At 36.3% G+C, this 21,300-nt stretch overlaps 1 protein-coding gene across 1 annotated transcript in view; it reads left to right on the forward strand.

The window, feature by feature from the left end:
• The window catches only part of PPHLN1 (periphilin 1), a 58,391-nt gene that overhangs the window by 20,096 nt on the left and 16,995 nt on the right, over positions 1-21,300 (forward strand). Inside the window, exons 5-7 of the mRNA XM_009078718.1 lie at positions 2,191-2,270; positions 6,177-6,296; positions 8,100-8,240. Coding sequence (XP_009076966.1) covers positions 2,191-2,270; positions 6,177-6,296; positions 8,100-8,240 — 341 coding nt within the window. The remainder of the gene's footprint in view (positions 1-2,190; positions 2,271-6,176; positions 6,297-8,099; positions 8,241-21,300) is intronic.

Raw genomic sequence — 21,300 nt, forward strand, 5'->3', positions numbered from 1 at the left:
TGCACCCCCAACTTCCTTGCCAGTGTGGCAGTACAGGACATGGTAAAGGCCTTGGCTCTGTGCAAGCTCTGCCCAGCAATAACAAAAACATCTCTGCATTATCAACCCTGTGTTCAGCACAAACCCCAAACGTAGCCCTGTACTAGCCACTGTGAAGAAAGTTAACTCTACTTCAGCCCAAACCAGCACACAGGTTAAGGACATGATAATTTACCTTGATTTTGGTTTTGTCATACACTTTGTATTTATAGGAGCTTTTAATTTTTCATGGTTTTTCTATTTACTATTTCTTGTTAAAAAGCTTTATTCCCTTAAAGGTCAATTTCTTTTGTTCTATATCTACTAGAAATTCTTAAATAAGGCTGATTGCTATGTTTTGAAGTATGTTCTCCATTTAACATCATCTTCAAATTGAAGTTTAAATTGCAATTTAGAACATCTGTATCCACCAGAGTGACTTCCCCACCTGTTTTCCTTAGCATTTGTGAAAGACCCATCAGTAGCTGTGAAGATTTTTTTGTGTGCATTACTCTGCCTTCAGCATTGCAGCAGTAACTCACTTGCCTCCCACAACGTGCACAGATGAGCAGGTTTTGATCTTAGCTTTGTATTAAGTCTATACACATGGTATGAAAATGGTGAGAGTGGAAGACCAACTCTTCAAATACCTCTTAAACATTTCCTGTTGTTACAGGTATGCATTTGGCATAGACTTTCCTTATGTTTTTGTGGAGGTATTTTAAAATAGACAACATGATGCAGTCTTATTTTATGGCATTGAGTGAAGAAAAGGGGAAAATAGCTGAGCTCTTAGGAGTGAGATGCTATGTCTGCTCTTTATTGCTTTGACTTGTTAAATTAAAGGCATGTTTAAAGCCATAATGAACAATCATGTTTATAGTTCTACTAAAATAATTTCTATCCCAATTTTCTTGAGTGTTTGATAGACTTTCTAATTCATCCCTTTATTAATTGTACTGATAGAAATTTAATTTAAGGGAAGCCAAGGTAAGTTTATATTGTATTTTATTTGTAAACAGGTAACTGTTTCCCAGTGAGTGTGAATAGTCTAGTTAATTTAGGCCTGCTGACAACGTGTTTGCTTTTCATGTTTACCTCTTTGTAGATCCCTTAGATGTAATCTGTGGACCACAGCTTGAAAACTAGTAGGTTACACTGCAACCAGTCCTGCTGCTATGGGCTGCCTGTAAATGGTCTCTGGCAAGACTATGCACAGACTCTGATTAGCACAGTGAATTTGATTTGACATTTTGCCAATTTTAACTCTTACAAGAAAAACACTGATGATACAAAGAAGATCTAGCCTGTGGTTTATGCAATAGAGGACTGTTTCCCAAGGCAGGGCATTTCAACATACCATGGCCTGCTAAACCAGTTCCTATACTTCCTGGTTTCCTGCAGTGATTGACTGCTATCTAATATTTCACCTGTTTATATTATTACAGGAATATTAAAAAGTGAAACCACATCATCTTGCTGAATCATATTGATACACCCTGTGATCAATGATGAAAGAGAGCATAGCATGTTTTCCTAAACGTGTGAAATGACACAGCTCTATCTCTTCTCTCCTTGTGAAGAGAAGAACGTGCTATCTGTGTTATCAGATGGAGGGCACATAGATTTCATAGAATCATTGCATCATTTAAGTTGGAAAAGATCTCCAAGATCAGTGAGTCCAACCTTTGACCAAACACCACCTTGTCAACTAGACCATAGCACTAAGTGCCACGTCCAGTTATTTCTTGAACACTTCCAGATATGGTGACTCCACCACCTCTTTGAGCAACTTATTTCAATGCCTGACCACTCTCTCACTGAAAAAAAATATTTCTAATATCTAATCTGAAGCTCCCCTGGTGCAATTTAAGGCCATTCATTATCACAGAATCATAGAATAATAGAATGTTAAAGGGTTGGAATGGACCTTAGAGATTATCTAGTCCCAAACCCAGGGGGACCCAGGAACACCCCCTACTAGATCAGGTTGCCCAGTCTCTTTCCTGTTGCTAGCTGCCTGGAGAAGAGCCAAATCCCCACCTTGCTGCAACCTTGTAGAGAACAATAAGATTCATGTCTGACTTGAGCAAATTTCACTGCATTTTTTCTAAGCCAGTAAGCATATTTGCAATGTATGTCTTTAATTTCACAGTCTTTTTTTAATTGTAGGTAAAGAGAGGACAGTTCAATCACTGAAAACATCAAGAGATGCATCACCTTCAGGATCCACAGCAGTACCTTCATCAAAGGTAAATTTTCTTTTCCAATACTTTACACCATGGTTTTAGATTGTTCTTTGTTGCATTTTTTCCCTCATTTGGAAGGAGTTACTGTATGCAGCTGTTAAGGCAAGAGGCATCTTGGATTGCTCTGTAATACAGCAGAGGATGGGTTTCACCTACCTGGTAGGAAGGTGCTGATAATGCTGTGTATCTAATGAGGATACCAACAGACCTTTTTATTCGATTTTCACTGTCTCATTTGAGGAAAAAGGGAGTTTTGTATGTATTTAAAACTCATTTTTCAAAGTTCAGATTGTGCAAGAACAGGAATGGCAAGGAGAAAAAATGGTGAAGTGTTTTTTGCAGGACTAACAGATCAGTTGGACAAGCCTGTATTTGCACTGAACTTCATCCTTCAGTGATTCCTAAGCTGTCACTGGATTTGGAAACAGTGTGGAAAAGTGTCTGACTGGGAAGATAATGTAAATAGCAGAGGAGCAGGCTGCATGAAGAATGATAGCATTTGATTTGGAAGGAAGCTGCATTGCAAGGTAGTTTGGTAAATGTCACTTTATGTTCTTACTGATGGTGTTTAATTTCCCATCACATCTTGTGGGCTGAGTACCAACTGCATAATCTTGCTAATTAGTTAAATGGACAGGCTAATAAACACTAATGAACAATCAGCATTCAGTATTGTTCTGGCTGTCCTGTGGCAGCTAAACCATTTTCTCATCACAGACTGCTTCCTTGTAAATTATATTTGAGGTTAAAATTAACACTTCCATGGGAGTATTTTCTGTAAAATGTTGAGAAATACGTTAATGGGAAGTAAAGAAACAATGTGTGATATTGTTCAAAATTAATAAGGTTCCATTAAAATGTAGCATTTACCCTAAGTAGCATGGTGTGCAGGCCTGGTTCTTGAGGTCTTTTTGATAAAAGCAGTAGAATGCTTGAACAAACAAACAAAAAAAAGACCCTCAAAAAAACCCCCAAACCCTCCAAACAAACAAAAAACCCCAAACCAACCAACCAAAAACTTAGAAGAAATAAAGGTACTTTTTGTTACGAGAAGTTGACGCTGAAGGAAATAATTAGGTGAAGAAAAAAAAGTCAAGTTTTGGTTTTGCTATGTCATTCTAAGTACTTATTCCTTATGCAGCTTTTTTAGAACTGCTGTGCTAGCTAATTGCCAATGTCCTTAAGGGGGGAGGCAAGCACTATATTTTCAGTGATGTAAATGGGGAAAGTCAGATAAAAACTATTACACACAAGCTACCCTGATTTGGATTATAAAATATACTTTATAATTACTTCACCTATTTTGCTTACAGACTCAGCGTACTGTGGATTAATACTAAATCCCTGCTAAATACTAACCTTTGAGAACAAGGAGGCATTGCAAAATCTCTTGCTCTTGTGTTAATATGTAGTGTGAGCTTGAACTATGAAGTATTCTGTAAATGTGCTGCTTTCTTCTTCAGTCAGGTCTGATTTATGCTGGTTTGGTTTTTTCACCGGCAGTTTGCATGTATCTGCTGGCAGTAGCTATCTGCTTGGTGTAGGCTACACAAAATGAAATTTTCTGTTTGATGGAAGTCATTTTCCCAGATCACACAAATATTTGTTGGGTATGCACTAGCTGCAGAAATGGAAATACTTCTGTGACAATTCATTGCTTTTTTCTTGAGCTGCTTGTAACATACTGTCCTGTGTCGGTGGAGCCTTTTGGGATGTTGGTGGATTGCACTGACCAGTTAAGTTATATAAATGCTTCACTGACACAGAAGCAGTGATGGAAAAAGTCTTGGCAAAACATGAACATCTATAGAGCCAGGGTCTTACAGTCTACTAAGGCTTGAGAAATTAGTTATGTACTTCGTTTTAGAGATTAAAGGAGATTGTTTTCAATGCTCTAAGTTACAATTTAGCTTTGAAATACTTACAAAGGTATGTGTTCCTTCAGCAATACCTCTTTTCACTGCAGTATCTATTTGCAAATCTGAGAAGGTATTCTTGTCTGTCTCATAATTAATTTTTTACATATTCATGCATGTGAATTAATACACGTTGATGTTTTCTGATCTAAGCCACCTGTTTGATTGATTACATCTTAAAATCTTTTGTGTTTTTCTGGTCTGTAAGTCTCAGAGGCTTAGTTAGAGCAAAAGGCAGGGTAAACTTCCCAGCAAAGTGACAGGTTTTTGCTGTTTTGTGTTATCCATGAGTTAAAAAAAAAAAAAGGCTTCTGTTTTGAGTCAGGGATGGAGGGGCAGATTGGGTTTTTTACAAGATATAGTAGGTTGTTCATTTCTTGCAGGTTTGCAGCCTAGGTAGCTGCAGACATTTTCAACTGAGAAATATGCCTCTGTTCTGTCTCTTCTGTTGTAGTGTACCTGTGGAAGTACCATTACTTTATTAAATCAAATTAATTCGGGATTTAATACATAGTTATTGACATTCAACCTATAGAATTATATTTAGTGAGATTGAATTAAACAGATTTTTTCCTGTATTCCACTAGATACTAGAGTGGTTAGTTTCTTTTTATGGGTTGTGGGAATATAGTAGATAATGTGAGGTTTTAATTCATGCAAAACTGACTGTTGGCAGCAAAAATACTGGTCTTTTCTTTTTGTTAGTAATGGACACAGCTACAGTTGAGAAAAGGGAGAGATCCATAATAGAGCCACAGTACAAGAATTTTGGCAGCTAGGGAAAAGTCAGGGGAAAACTCTTGGCAGCAGATTGTTTTTAGTAAGACTAGTGTAAGAATAATTGTGTAGTTTGGAAAGGTGAGGTGGGCTAAGTATTCTATGAATTATATTACTCCTTGCTTGTAAGAGCCTTCTTTGTATCCCTGCATACAACACAAAGAAGAGTTTGGATAATAATTCACTTGAGGTAAGCATAAAACATCTGAAGATGAAGCAGTCTTGTTACAAGTCACAGTATTTGCTTCCACTGGCCATTTGTTCAATTTAGAATAACTAATGATAAGAGTGGGGTGTGTTGGGTTTTTGTTCATTTGAGTTTTTGTTCATTTGCTTTCTTTGTCTACCTGTTTGCAAAATGGAACAGGCATTAGGTAGAAATTGTTATAACCTGTTCAGGCAGTAGGATTTTTGTACCATCTTTTTGGATATCCATTTTAGTGTTGCCATTTTTAATGCTAGAGTTGTATAGATTGTTGGATAGATGCTTCTATACAACTGAAATACTCACATAGTCCTAACAACACTTACAAAGTTAGCCATTTCTAAGTTGGTATTTGTCATTGTCTGTTTGTTGCTCTGGTAGTAAAAGCCAAATAGTATTCTTAGATAGAAATCAATTTTTAAATATTTATATGAGAATTTTCATATGGAAAGGTAGATTTAAAGGCCATAAAGCCATGACTGACTTCATTATAAATGATCAGCATTCCCCCCAAATAAAAAATAATGAATTTTAATGGAAGCAGCTCTGATCATTTAAAGTATGTATAAAATACTTTTGGGCCCTAATTAGCTTAGATTTTATAACCTACCCAGTATTTAATAGGTTAGTTTAAATTTGTTACAAGCTTTAATGCCTGAAAATCACATTGAATTACTAGATCACTCCACACTTGTATATAACTTCTTTTAGTGCGCAACTGGTCCCAAACAATTTTTCTGTTCTCTCTGATCCATGAATTTAATAAAACTGATTCTGAAAATCTGGGGTTTTTATAACAATCTACTTAACTTCATTGTTTTATCTTCTCTCCTATTCTTTCTTTATCTGCTCTCTACCCACACACTTTCTTTTTAAGGAATCAGTCAGCAAATTAGATAATTTAAGTTTTCTTATCTCCTAGTTTTTAAATTTTTTTAAATGTTTTAGGGATCTGAAAATAACTGTTTCTTTTAATTTTGAAGATGTTTTGCCATGTGTGTTTTTGTACAGGCCTTGGAGAAGAGTGACAGACTATCAGAAAAGGAACTTGCAGAAGCTGCAAGCAAGTGGGCAGCTGAAAACTCAGAGAAGGCTGAGGAAAGCAATTTACCTGAAATAACAGATTATGAAGTAAGATTATTAATCCATTTATTTTAGAGTGTTGCAGCAATAGACTCTTGTTTTTCTGTACTCTTCTGAACCCTGAGCTTGTCTGCCTATGCTCTCTTTTTATTTGTTTGTAAATAATTTGAGGGAAAGTAAAAGCATCTTGGGAAGCATCACACTTCCTCTATTTCATGCTTGTGGAAGGTCAAGGGTAGGTTAGAGAAATAAACTCACTGGATCCATATTTATCTGATTTTTTAAGTGCTGTCCATTGATATAATGGATGAATGCCTGAACAACTCCTTGATACTGGTCAGGAAGATCCAGTTGGATAGACAAACTGGAAAAAGAAATTGGGGGGGAAAAAAAGGTGGGGGAAAGAAGTGTCAGTGTGAGCAAAAAGCAACAACTGATCCATGCACAAATGCTATATGGAGGAGAGCATTTGTGAGAGGTTCAGGAGACTAACAGTGAAGAGAAATATCACTCCTGTTCTTGATGAGGGAAAGATGATGCAAGGGAGGGAAGAACAGAGTGGGCCATATGGAGAAGAGTTGTTTAAAGGTTCCTCTATGCCTCAGAGAAAATAGCAGTGGCAAAAAGATTAAAAATAAAAAAATCAAAATGAAGCAATTGCAGTTGATTATGGCACAGTCTAAGATGATTTATTGATGAAGAAAGTGGACTATAGGAATGCTAATGAAGGAGGTGAGCCATCTCATTCTGAACTCCAGAAGAAAAGATACTTCTCACCTTGTTTAGTAGGCTGTCATGTATGAATTGCAAGAGATTTTACCTTTTCCCAGTTTATTTTACAGAGTGCTTAATGGTTGAACTTTCTGTTGCAGCCTTTACTCACTCCCAGGCATTTCATTGTTTACTGTGGTAACAAGATTTGGGATGCAGTCTTAATGGGTTATGTTGCTAAGTTTTGAACAGATGCTCAAAGGACCACTTAAGCTTTTTTTTATTCTTTTTCTCTCTAATTCTTCTCTTATGTTAGTTAAGTCTTAAGATTCTTCACCTCTGATTTTGAAAAATAGAAGATCGTATTACTCATCTTCAATTCTCAAATCCTATTTTTGTAAAAAATATTACTACTCTACAAATCTGTTCCATAATATTGGATTTAAATATGCTATAGTAATTTCTTTTTACATGTTTTTTTGCTCCTTGGAGTTGGAGTCTGTTTTCTTTGGCATAGGGATACTATCTTAATTTCTGTTTTAGAGGGAAGTTTGTACAGTATCAGTACTTCAGTGTAATTTTTCGTGTTATTAGAAATCCTCTAATCACGTTTCCTTTTGCTATACTATAGGTATCTCTATTCCTTTAATATTAAACCTGTGGCCCTGAGTGCTGCAAGAGTTTTTCAGACAGCATTTTTATTTTGTTGATGTCTATGTACCTTTGATTTTTTTTTTCTTCTTTTTTGTTAATTTTATCCTTTCCCAGAAAACTATTCCCACTTTCATTGTGGATTTTCCTTGCTAGCTGGTGTTACAAGTATCACATATACAATTTCTTCTCAGTGGATGGGCAGGTAAAGGTTGTTGGACATCATTGCCTTTTCACTGTTAGGACTGAGTACAGGGGTTTTTATGATGTCATGTTTTCTACGTGTTTAAAATTCATATTTATGTATCTGTTAAGATTGTAGCAATAATACTTCATTAATAGTCTTGATGAGCAAACTCATATGTATCTGAATGACTTTGGGTTTGTTTTTTTTTCCCCTCACACTGAGGTTTTTATTTTTCTCTAAAAAGTGAATTTATTGTTTGTTGTTCATGTATATATTTTTTGGGGTGTTTATTTTTTTTTAAGGCTGGCTCTTCAGTTCCATTCTACATGGAACAAGCAGAGGAAGCAGAAACAAATATAACAGATAGTATGGAATTATATGAGGATGGCCAACATCTTGATCGCTCAAAAGCAATTGCAGCTAAGACAAAGGAAATTGAACAGGTGAGTCCTCTTGGCATTTTGTCACTAATGCAGTAATGGTTTTCTTGGCTAGAAATATCTTGATTTATTTTTTCCTCCTTCTTGGAGTGTAATATGAATGTAATTTGATTTCTTGAGACGATGTGATGATAACATCTCTGTCTATTTAATTCTGAAGAACCATGGCATTTATCTGCACATGGGAATTAGTGGTAGTTGGCTGTAACTTACATGCAACAACTGCTGTTTTGCAGGCTAAGGCAATGACTGCTTCTTTGAGTAATTGTTTCAAAATCAAATATAATACAAATAATTTCAAATGTAATTAAAAAGTAAGGCTTTATATGAGATCAAATTATCAAGAATTAATTTTACACTGTAATTTCCTTCACTCAAATACATGCAGTTTGGGATTGAACACCAGAAGCTGCCTGTTGTTGTTTTGTGTTTTGGTTTTGTTTGGCTGGGGTTTTTTTCTTGTTGCTGTGATTTGGGGAGGTATTGTTGGTTTTTTGTGTTTGGTTTCAGCTTTCAATCTCAGTGCCTTTGTCATACTCTAAATATTAAGAACCTTCAAATTTTGCTTTGACTACAGCATTTTATATCTATATGAGGGACGGTTATTGTGTTGAAAATTTGTGTTCTTTTCTCTTTAGCAATAAGTACTGGGGATTGATTTAAGACAAAACAAGATTTCTATTACTCTGACACCTTTCATCTCATTTGTTATAAACAATCAAAAGTGTTTTGCTTCTATATTTTTACATCTCTGTAAATTGCTTTAAACCTTTACAATTTGGGTAGGAGAAGGAGATGACTTTCTTCAAACTTGCTCTGATTTACAGTGTTTTCAGTTGACACCTGGGATGGGTGGAGGGGAAATCACTTTTCCCCCTCATGTTTATCTCATAATACCATCTTCAAGAAAATAGGTTTCTGGTCTTGTTTGAGATAAGCTTCTTAATTCTAGTGGCCTTTGTTCTGTTGCTTGTGAGCCCATTTCCTGTGCTCTTCCTTTTTTCTTGACATTTGGAAAACAGACTTCTACTCAATTGATTTTGTTTCTTTTGCCTTTTTTTTTCTTTTTCACCCTTCTTTTAATATTGACTTTGCATAATCACAGTCCTGGTGAGCATAACTTTCTATGTGTGCTGGGTCTGGCTGGGATGGAGTTAACCAGCTGTAACTGTGAGGGTCATGATGCAGTTGGTTTATCCCTCTGTGTCTGATCACAGGGTCATCCATGGCCTAAATCAGCTAATACCAAATGCAGAAATTTATGAGTATTTAAAGATGGCAGACTGAAAAAAATAAAGATTAGGAGCAGATTTTTTAAAAATAGCAGTTGTGGTTATTTACCCTGATGCTGCTGCATCTATGATTGGTTTAATTCCCCTAGGTCCTAAAGACAGGGTTGTAGTGAAAACAGATGAAAATCTAGGCATAAAAATCAAATGTTGTTTCAATAGTGAAAACATGAAAATCTGGGCATAAAAATCAAATGTTGTTTCAATATGATCTAATGCTATTATATTTTATAGTGTTTGCACTTCTAAGGAAATCTGGATTATGTTCTGTGAAACTGAAACTGTACTTGAAGGAACTTAGCTTAGAAAATCCAGAGCAATAACTTAAAGATTTGGATCTGGCAAAACCAATTTCTCCTGTTGTTGATTTTGAAAATCTGGGCATAAAAATCAAATGTTGTTTCAATATGATCTAATGCTATTATATTTTATAGTGTTTGCACTTCTAAGGAAATCTGGATTATGTTCTGTGAAACTGAAACTGTACTTGAAGGAACTTAGCTTAGAAAATCCAGAGCAATAACTTAAAGATTTGGATCTGGCAAAACCAATTTCTCCTGTTGTTGATTTGAAGCTGTAAGCTTTCACAGAATTTAAATAAGACTTTAGAATGATGCTGGAAGCATCTTCAATACGTTTTATTCAACAGAACAAGGTGCTTATTTTTGTACGGAATCAGGCACTGTGAATTTTTTAAGAGCTAGGCAAGATATTTATTTAATTATTAAGACTTAAGACTGAAAAATGATCTAAATATTTTGCAGGTAAATATTTAAAAGCAACTTCTGCTTCAGCAATTACATTTTCTGTATTTTTTTTTTGTTGTGATAGACTGATATACTGTTACATTGAGTTCTCAGCATCTAAAAGTAAATTTAGTGTATTTCTGGGTGGCTTGAGTTCTCTGCCTTTGACAAGAAATGAGAGAGGGAGCAAAGAGTGGAATGCAAACTAAATTTGCAGTGGTGTCATGAACTGCTTGCTGAAGCTCCTTTGGATGATCTTCTCAATATAATTTATACTGGTTTTACTACTTATTAACTGAAAGTATGTTTCTGGGTTTTGCACAGTAAAATCAGTCCTTAGCATGCAAATTTAATACTATTGCTGTCATGCTGTATTATTTATATAGATGTACCATTTAAATCTTAAAAGTGAACTGTCAACCATAATACACTTTAGGAAGAGTGACTTGATAATAAAAGTTAGATTACATTTATAAGAAAGCTTTCTCATAATTTATTTCTGATTATTTGTCTTCACTTTATGACTTGATAATAAAAGATAGATTACATTTATAAGAAAGCTTTTTCATAATTTATTTCTGATTATTTGTCTTGGAAGAATCAAGTAATAGCATAAAAAAATTTTTGTTCTATGGACTTCTTTTCAGTTACATTTCATTCAGGTGTTTAAAATAGCCTCTGAACGCCTAGTTTTAATGTATTTTTTCTGCAATGTAATTTTTGACTTGATAATAAAAGATAGATTACATTTATAAGAAAGCTTTTTCATAATTTATTTCTGATTATTTGTCTTGGAAGAATCAAGTAATAGCATAAAAAAATTTTTGTTCTATGGACTTCTTTTCAGTTACATTTCATTCAGGTGTTTAAAATAGCCTCTGAACGCCTAGTTTTAATGTATTTTTTCTGCAATGTAATTTTGTGGATTACTAAAATAAAATACTTATTGCAAAGACTTATGCTGCAAAAGTGGTGAAGCTGTAGTCCTTCTGCAAAGCAAGATTTCTGAAAGGCTGTTTTTCAGTATATACTGAACAGCTATTAAGGTATTTAAATAAATAAATAATGAAGTCAGGGTAGAAATAACCTTGTGTACCACTATGTATGTGTCAGAGAATTGGTGAGGGTGCAGATAGCACTTGAGGAAGTGAGGCTTGATTAGAAGGCTTGACCCATTTGGCCTCTTCTCCCAAGTTTTTCTGCTTACTCTTGGAGCACCAGATCTAGTGACGTTTGGTTTTCAGTTCATACTTACTCATAATCCGACTGCCAGGTATTCTTGCTGTTCCAAGCTCTTGATAAAGCCATCTTTGCTTTGTCCTTTCCATATCCATCTGTCTCCAAAGCTACAACCAGGAAAAAGAGCAAAATTTTCAAAATATGTACTTTTACTTCATAGTAGTGTACTATTTCCAGAGTAAAAAAACTGTGCTGGCATAACATACAGCATCACAATGAGCACAGTCATTGCTGTACAGCAAAGGAACAGGCAGCCTGATGCCCTGAGCAGGACAGGAGGTGACAGCTCATGATATGGTCTGTTATTTCTCTGAAGAAAACCCCCCAAAAAGTCCCTTAAGCAATTGAATGAAATATTCATACAGGTGTTCTTTCTAAAGAAGTCCATCCCCGTATCTTGTATATCACTCACATCACTCTTCTGTAAAGTTCCCTATCCCTTAAGCAATTGAATGAAATACTCATACAGGTGTTCTTTCTAAAGTCCATCCCCGTATCTTGTATATCGCTCACATCACTCTTCTGTAAAGTTCCCTCTGCCTTTCTTCTAAGCTACAACAACACAATGACCAAATTCAGAATTTTAAATGAAACATGATTGTAAATGATCCCTCTAGCTTGTCAAGAAAATATTTGTGTATTATTTGTTTGATGGGGAACTTACCACAAGCATTGATGTGAAATCATGTCATTTGAAGAAAAATGAAGTTGTGTGCTGATGATGACAGGGTAAAAAATGTCAAGCCACCAAGTGCTGTTTGCCTTTTAGTGACTGTCTTTTAAGAGTCTGCAGTTGCTTTGCAAGTATTAACTGAAGCTGTCATAGAGTAGACTAGAAGTTCTGCTCATGGAAAAAGGCTTGGAAAAATCTAGATACTGTTTAAACTAAGCCAAGAATTATCTATGCCACTCCCAAACTAGAGGAACTCTAAAGCATATATTTAATTTGAAGTGTTTCAAGACGACATGGTTGAAGATGCACAGGTGCTTGAAAGCATTTCTGAACTGGGACCACTGACATGGCTGAAGATGCACAGGTACTTGAAAGCATTTCTGAACTGGGACCACAGATCCTGGACATTTCTGGTCTCATCTTTGAAATGACAGGCATAGTGACAGTATCATGGAAACATCCAGGCTGGATGGGACCTCATCTACGCCAGTCTCCTCTTGAAACAGAGCCTTAGGTCAGGTCATTCAAGGCTCTGTCAAATTGTGCCCTGAATATTTCCAAAGAAGGAGACTCTGCTGTTTCCCTGGACAGCCTGTTTCAGTGTTTCGCTGTTCTGTCCCTTGAGCTCAGCTGCCATCACAGTCCAGAACCAAGGATGTGGTTTCTGCTCCCTGCTTTTTTTGACACCTTCCTGTCCCCATTCTTGAACTGCTGGCTGTGGTCCCTGCTTTTGGGAGCTGCTCCACTGGAAGTGGGCTCAGCTGTTCTCAGGGATGGGTGGAGTTCCTAGATCTCTCTGGCTCTGCTACTTCATGGTTGGAAGAACAGGATTTTTCCTGGCACTTCTGCACAGCAGGTGCTGGGAAAACTGTTCCCTTCCATCCTGGTGCATCATCTTTTCCATCTTTGTGCCTCTTTGTGCTGAATGAAAATTGTGTAGTGTTAATGTTCTCATATTTTGATATATCCTCTGAAGTAGGGTCTAGATCCATGAAGTGGCTTTTAATGTTCTGTTTGTCTTCAGAATCTGTGGAGAGTTTTTAAAAAATAAAATAGTGAGGTAATTAGCTTTCTGGGTTGTAGTGTGCTTTGATTGGTTGGGCCTTTTTGAAGCTAGGTGTTTTCTTAGACATTTGAACATGCCTGTCCCTCTTTTCTCTACATTTATAAATTTGAAATATGGTGTTATATGTTGTCTGAGCATGGTGAGGTAGAACCCCATTGCTTAAAGATTGGTCTGGGAACTTGAAAAAGTGTAGCAGAGAATTTTGTATTGGCATATCCAGATCAATGAATGTCTAGTTTGCTAATGTAACCATTTCATGCACTTTTGAAATATTTTTGCATTTAATAATATGCAATATGCATAAAAGTATTGTTTTGGAGTTGTTTAGTTTCTGTTTTTATGTAGTTAAGGATCAGCTTATGCTTTTAGCATGTAATGTGCTGAAGTGTGGTGTTTTCTTTCAGAAGTGATGACAAATATGTCCTTGGTGTTAAATTCACAATTGGAGCTGTTCAGCATCAGTGTTACACAAAAGGCTATCTCTTTGTTCTTTCTTTATGAGCAGGAGTAGCAGGGATTCTTGAAATGTCTTATCTTGTCTAGACATCAAGTCTGCAACACTGTGTTAATTAGTCCGTTATTATGTGTCCAGTTTCTTAAATGTTGCATATGCAATTTGAAGTGACATGGGTTACCTCTGAAAAATCTGTTCTTTTCTGAAGACAAATTTTACCAATGACAGTTTTACCAAGTAGCTTCCCTGGTTTTGGAAAAAAAAATGAAACCTCTTTCTGAATGAGATTTGACACTCAGACCTTGGTCTGGCTCTTACCACAGAGCTCTGGTATCTAAGAAGGAAACACAGGAATATTAATTTCTGTGCATTCATGAATGCTTTCCTTTCTTAATGGAATTACTGACCAGCTCTATACTTTCAGTTCAGCAATATTTTTACATGTTCAGGAGGGTATTGTTTTTAATTGTTCACACATTTGGATGAATTGCTTCTTTACTTTCTAAAGGAATATTCCTTGTTATCAGCTCTCAGTAGTATTAATGAACTGTTACCCTAATGGAACAGATTCCTTGCTGAAAGACACTGAAAGTCAGAGATTTTTCTAAAGCTTGTGTTTTAAACATCATAGCTATGGTGCATAAAAAGAAGGAAAAATGTGTGTGGCTGGGTCAACAGGCTGTCCAGATTGTGTTCCCAGATCTGCTAACTCCTTTTCTTTTTATAGGTAAATTCCTTAAATCTCTGGCCTAGAAGTTACAGTTAAGTAAAAAAACCCAGGTTTAACAGTTAGAGTGTGTGTAGTTTTAGAAGAACTGTTTCTTGTTCCCCTCGTTTGTCATATCTCTCATTCTGTTAAGATCTATATAGCACTAACTGAAATGTCTTTGTATGCATCTAACACTTGTTAATGGGACTCTGTTCTCTGGAGGTGCTGCTCTGAGAGAAGACTGACCTCTTGTAAAGTGATTCTTTACATTGCAAAAACTTAGTTAAGAAAGTTTTGGTTCTAATATCAGAACATAAAAAAAAGTTATAGAGGAATTTCTGTTACAATTTCTGTAATGTATGAGAGTGCCTTCCTCCCTGCCCCCAAACCCTCCTGTGTCCAGTGCTACCTTTGTTTTTCTTCAAACAAAACTGTGTTATGTGCTTCAACAGTGTAAAGGTGAAAGAGGCTGTAAACAAGAAGTAGCTTCTGCATCTTGGTCAGGAATAAGCTAATGGTAAATATATCCGAAAAGTTTTATAAGTCTTGGCTATGATATGTAAGTCTTGGATATGATAGATTAAGCATCTAAGTTTTAGCAGTTGTAGAAAAATAAATAAATGAATAAACTGGAGTAATGGGAATCCAGGATGGAATGAAGGAGGCTGTCAAAGCTGGCTTGGACATACCTTTTCTTTTGACTTCAGCTGAGAAGGGGAAACAGGTTACCATTTCCTTGGATTCCTTGTTGGTCTGTGTGTGCTGTTGCTCATTTCAGGCCGAATTATCTAGGTTAGAAAAATCCCCTAATTAAAATATGAGTTAAGAAGTAGATGAATTAAATGAAGCTGAAGGAACTGGAACAGTAGCTAAAAACACATTAAAGGATTATTTCTGATTGTGGATGAGGTCAGACATGCTTTGTTTTGACAGGAGCAGACCAGACAAGAGTAACAGGCCAGATGACAGTGAAAGAATGGGGAAGCTGTAGATTTTCCTTCCCTCCTAAGCTTTTCTGTTATCCTTCAAACCTTGTGTGCTTAATACACAGTGGCAAGTCCTTAATGATGGGCTCATTCATCATCAGTCTAATTTGGTTGGTAGCATAGTATGTATCATGCCTCCTCTGAGCTTATGTTTATTTTATTTAAATGTAAGTTGTAATTAAGCGTGTTTGGTTTATTTTTTCCTAATCAAGAAAACATTTGTCTCAGGTTTTGGTATTTTGCCTTAGGCTTCTCAGAAAAATTGATGACAATTCCTTTACATAATTATATCATCTGCCTATGACCTTGTTTCATCATTTTGTGGTCTGTTAGTTTCCTTGTATCAGTATCCTTCTCCTTATATATAAAAGGCAAGTAGGTTATTTCTTATTGCATTTTATTTCTTTTAGACACTTTTTCTTCCATATTAATTCTGACTTGGTCATTTTTCTACTATCTTTTAATACTTATTCTAGATTTCCTTTTTTACCATTGCAAAATCAAATCAGTTATGTTGTTATGCTTATTTGATCTTTATAGTTCACACTTGCCTTAAGTCTTTTTTTTATGCTGGGTTCTTTCAATTTTATAAATATGAGCTGTTTGTTTGGAATTTGTATTTTCATGTTTATGAAACTGCAAGATGGAGAACATAAAAGCTTTTGGTCAGTATCTTCATAGTATCTTTTATTCTCCTTACAAACTCATTTATTTAAAGCTGGATACCTGTAAAAGGACATGAAAGTTTTAGCTACTGTCCTTTTCTTGTGCTTGGGTTACCATGCTTTAGAAGTTGTAGCCATTCACTTTCCATTTGTTCAGCTGTGTTCTATTCCCTTTCCATGGACATTAATGGGTTATTTGGTATGCACTGCTGTGTTCATAATTACAAACTGCTGCATATGCAAAATCAGTGCAACTGCCTCATTTTACTTCAGCACCTGAAGGTATGCTTTAATAAGGAAGTATATTACCACATTTCAGCTTTTTGCCAGCAGCTTTTTTTCCACTGGAAAGCTGATAAAAAGTGAGTGTTATTTAATATGAGATGCTTACAGGGGAATACTTTTAAGAGAACTTAATACCAGAGATGTATGCATTTATCTAGTAACAGGAGGGGATTTCTTGGAGTAGCTTGCATTAGATGAAATTCATCCTTAGCTGTCTGTCACTATCTGTTGAAGATCTTGTGGTTATTTTCCTGTAGTTTTTTAATGTAAACAGTTTCGGGCCCATGCTGAACTTATTATTTTGAAGTTGGTGAATGCTGGGGGTTCAGCCTGTTGACAGTGTAGCCATTGATACAGTTTTTGATGTCGGGGTGCTTAGTTGTGTGATCAAGCAGTTCTGCAGATTGCAAAATCTCAGAGGACTCTTTGCTTACAGATAGTCTTAAAGGGGATTGTTTACAGGTGTAACAATTTGGTGCCAGATCTCTGGAAGACTTAAATGAGTGAGGCTTGGTAGTTAGGTACTTGATAAAGTTGCTGGACTTAGTTGAAACAAAAGGAAATATGAAAGAAGGTGGTTCAGATCTGAAAGACTTCTTGGTCAGATAAAGTAAAAATCTAAGGAGTTATTCATTAAATAGTGTTTTTTCAATCAACAGCTAGCAGTGATTGATTTAAATTTTCTGGTCCTGTTGTGAGAAGCTGGAAGAACATAACAGGATGAAAGAAGACTTGGAAACTGTAATACTGAGTAGGCTGAAGAGAAGAAAGATTAGTTTCAACAGATGATAAGTGTAAACAGGATTGGAAAAGGTGTTAGAGAAGAAACTCAGTAAAAATGTGTGGGCCTTGATATATAATTAGGAACTAATTATGAGAAATTGCCTACTGAAGAAAACTGTCAGAAGTTGAGATGCTTGGGAGGATATGTGGAACTGACACTGGCAAACCTCCTGAGAACACTGAAGGACAAAACCAGAAATGATGAATAGTCTGAGCCTTGACTACTGAGACACAGTAGTTTCCATCAAAGTGAGGGTTATTGCATTTGTTGGGGTTTTTTTTTGGGGGGGGTGGGGAGAAATGGGAAGTGGTTTGCTGGTGATGGAGTTTTGTTGTTTGTTTTAATAACTTGGGCTTAATTCAGAGGATAGAGAGATCCTTCTATCCAGCTTTATCTCCAGCTTTTTATTGCTTTTACAGAAGGGCATTGATGGACTTAAGAAGGTTAGCAGTGGTGTTTGATTTTGCTTTTGAACTGTTTTAAGGATTAAAGGTAAAATTCTCTCTTACTTGGTTCAATGCACTGAGATTTAAAGTTCTAACCTTTTATTACTTTTTGTTTTTATCACCTACTGTCTCTTCAACAAGGCGTCTTTCAAATTTCAGAGGAATATTTCAGCATGGTTACTAGGAAAACCTGCTGCTTCCTGGATTGAAACAAAATGAGAATAGGATCAGTCCCATATACCTAGGAATTAGATCCAGAAGTTTAAATTCCCTCAGAAATAGCCCAAAGCTCAAAGAACTAGTCTAGCATCTGTTACCCCCAACACTGATTTTGCATCAGCTCTATCAGTGTTCCTGATACAGTCTGAGCATTGATCTTCTGAAAGACTTAGAGAGGAAACAGGAATCCAAATGGTGCCTAAAACAAGATGCATGTGGGGCAAACGGAGAACAGTGTCATAAAGGAAATGTTTCATAAAACCATATGTGATGATGGGAAGGTAGTAACTGAGTGAACATGCAAAAAAACCCTGGTAAGGCAAATGAAATGTAGCGGCAGGAAGGTAGGTGACAGGCAGGATGTTTGGCATGAAAGCTGATTTCCATTTCTTCTGCACTGACAAGAGCTTTCAGGCCTCAGGAGGTTGAAGTAGACAGCGACAGGAGAGTGTCACACAGACAACCTGTAGGTAGGGAAAATCTACTGAAGTGTGACTACAGTTTTATGGGGTTTTGTGTGTCTTTTACAGACTCCGGGGCTCATCTTTATGTAACAGAAACTTGTTTTGCAGAGAACAATTTTCCAGGTGCATGTAGGTTAATCCTCTAATCCACTTGTAATCTGATTTATATGCAACACTGATTCATGTATAAATATAGGATCATCTGTGACCAAAGACACTTTGACAGGTTGTATTTGCCACCTGGTTCTTAAGTTTCTATGCTGTATCTCAGTGCCTAGCCTGATGTCTCTTGGCAGTTGTTTCACTGAACAGGTTAAACTTAATGTTTTAAGATGAGTAGGCTACACCTTTTGGTTTTTTTAATAGCTTCCTCTTTTCTGTGGGCATTAGTCAATTATTTAAACTTTAAAAACTACAATTTAGAGTCAACTTAGATAGTTTTTATTCAAATTATTTGAGTACATACAGTATTTTTATCGGTTTGTGTCTTAAAAACTTGGTATATGAAGTATTCCTTTTCTCTGACCTTTAAAATGTAAGGTAATCTTATAGTTCCAAAAGGCATCAGAATTGGGAACTTACTTTCCTAAATGATATGGAAAAAAATCTATGGTTGCATAAGTTGCTTATACATGTGCTTCTTCTGTAAGTTAAGATTATGTAGGCACAGATTTTTATCTTGGGATGCAAATGACTAATGCACATCATCCTTTAACGCTGACCTACAGGGATCACTTTCCTGTTTTGTTTGACTCTTGTTTGCATTGATATTGTGACTTTGAGTCCTCCATGATAGTCTGTATGTTAGTATCCATACACTAGAATGGATATCACAATGCATGTTTCACAAAGCATAGCAGAAAAACAAGAGCCAAGATTCCCAACAGGACAAAGGTTACAGTGTGCCTGTTTTACCTTGGTGCCTTGACTGGGAAAGGCTAATGGAGTCAGCCTGACTTGAAAAAAAAACACAAAAGGTGAATAGTGACAAAATCGAGTGGATCATGTTGTACATGGTTCTTTAGCTTCTCATGCTGGGTTAGGGTTAGGATTAGGGTTTATAAGGACCGTTTATACATTAATTTTCTGAACTATTGAACTTCCAAGTATTGCTCTGAATGACACTAATAACCTTTAATAGATGGGTTTGATACTGTATCTCCAAGGTTTAATTGGCTTGTTAGCAAACTTTCTCCTTCTGCTGTCTCCAGATAGCTTAAATGGGTTCATTACAACATGAAATGTTGTACTTGTGTGTGCTTACTTGACCATAATTACACTTCACAAGCAGTTCACCACCTTAGTATAGTAGGTAATTTATATATTCAAATTTTTTGGTCACGTGCTGCCTAAATAAAAAACCTCCACATAAGCATTTTTAAAAACAAAATCATAAATAGATTAGGATATGCTGACACAGGCTTTTCAGTGATCATCTTCGGCTGGAAATTTGCCTATTTTATTATGTTTCTTTTAACTTGCCTTCCTGGAGAAACTAGCTTATGCAGTCAGTATCTGTGCTGTGTATCTTTCAAATCTATTGTCAGATTTCAACTAAATTCAATTTAGGCATAAACCAACATGATTAGTTGTTACAAGCTTTATGAGAAAAGCACTAGCAGAAACTGCGAGTTTCAGTGGAGACTTTATTATGATCATATCTCATTAGACATCAGAAAGTCCCCTTAAGCAAGTGCTGCAGTTTTAAAAAAAAAACAAAAACCAAAACCAAAAAAAACTCATACCATTGAAGACCTCAGCTGCACATTACAAAGGGTTTGGTGGCAACCATAGTTAAAGAAATTACATCTCTGTACTGTACTGGCACAGTATTCTTTGTGGGGCTTGACCATGAATCAGATCAAGGAAAAGAATTAAAAGTTTGCAGAGGCTTCTTTTAACAAGTTCTTTTAGTCACAGTGTGGCTCCTTAAATGTGCCTGGTGCTACAAGTGAACCCTCATGCTGTGTTGTGTGTCATGCCACATGTATCCTAAAAGCACTGCTTTAGACATGCTGTAGTTATTTAATCATCAGGCAGAAATCTATAGAAAAACTGTAATATTTGGTGGTATTTGCAAAGTAACTAAATTTTTGTCATGGGGAAGATAAAACTTTTTAAAATATTTCTCTTCAATTTCTGTCTAAAGCCACCATGACCAGAACTCCCTTGTTCCTTTTAGACACCTCACCATCTTCTAACTTCAACAGCATTGGCTCTTCATATTTTTGAGAATTGGCTCACTTGGAAGCGTTAGTGCATCACTAGACTCTCATAGCAGCCTTTTTCACCTGGCCTGTTGGAGCCAGTTGATTTAGTTGTCAACCAAGCTGGTACATGTCTGCTCCAGCCCCTATGTTCTTGAGAAGATCTTGAGAGGAAAGAGCCGTAACAATAACCAGTATTTTTGTTAGTAAGATAGCTCAGTTTTGTAAACTAAATGGTCTCATTGAATTCAAACACTAACCTCTTGCAGTTCATTACAGTGTTTTCACTTTAGGAAAATGAAGGTTAAAACATTTCTGATTTTATTTGTTGCCTGTCAGCTAATGTGATGAAGAACTCAAAGTGTGAGATTATAAGGAAATGTTCCCACACCAAGGCACAACTCACTGAAGTAAAGCTGAAAGCCCTTTACATGTCTGTTACCTGACACTGAACAGGAGAGTTGCGAAGACTGTTACAGTTTAAGACAAAGATGTCTCTTTGTTCATTTGTCGAGGGGCACACACAATCCTGTGAGCTGGATGCAGCCTCCTTGAAATGTGTAATTAGTTGATCTCTACTGGTGGTGCAGTCTAGCCCATAGCTCTCCCAGCAAAGGGGATGGAGACTGTACCTTCACCAGCTCTTGGCAATGATTGGTACACTCCTCCATCCCCAACAAAACAATTCATTTTTTTTCCCACACAATTGAAAGGAGAAAAACCAGTCTAGGAGAGCATGTGAGTGTCAAGTTCCTTTTCTATGGCGAGAGGTGGACCAAGCCAAAGGGAAGGAGGACTGGATATGTCCCTGCAAGGAAGGGACAAAAGGAT

This window comes from Acanthisitta chloris, unplaced genomic scaffold, assembly GCF_000695815.1.
Source record: "Acanthisitta chloris isolate BGI_N310 unplaced genomic scaffold, ASM69581v1 scaffold257, whole genome shotgun sequence".
Taxonomy (NCBI): Eukaryota; Metazoa; Chordata; class Aves; order Passeriformes; family Acanthisittidae; genus Acanthisitta; species Acanthisitta chloris.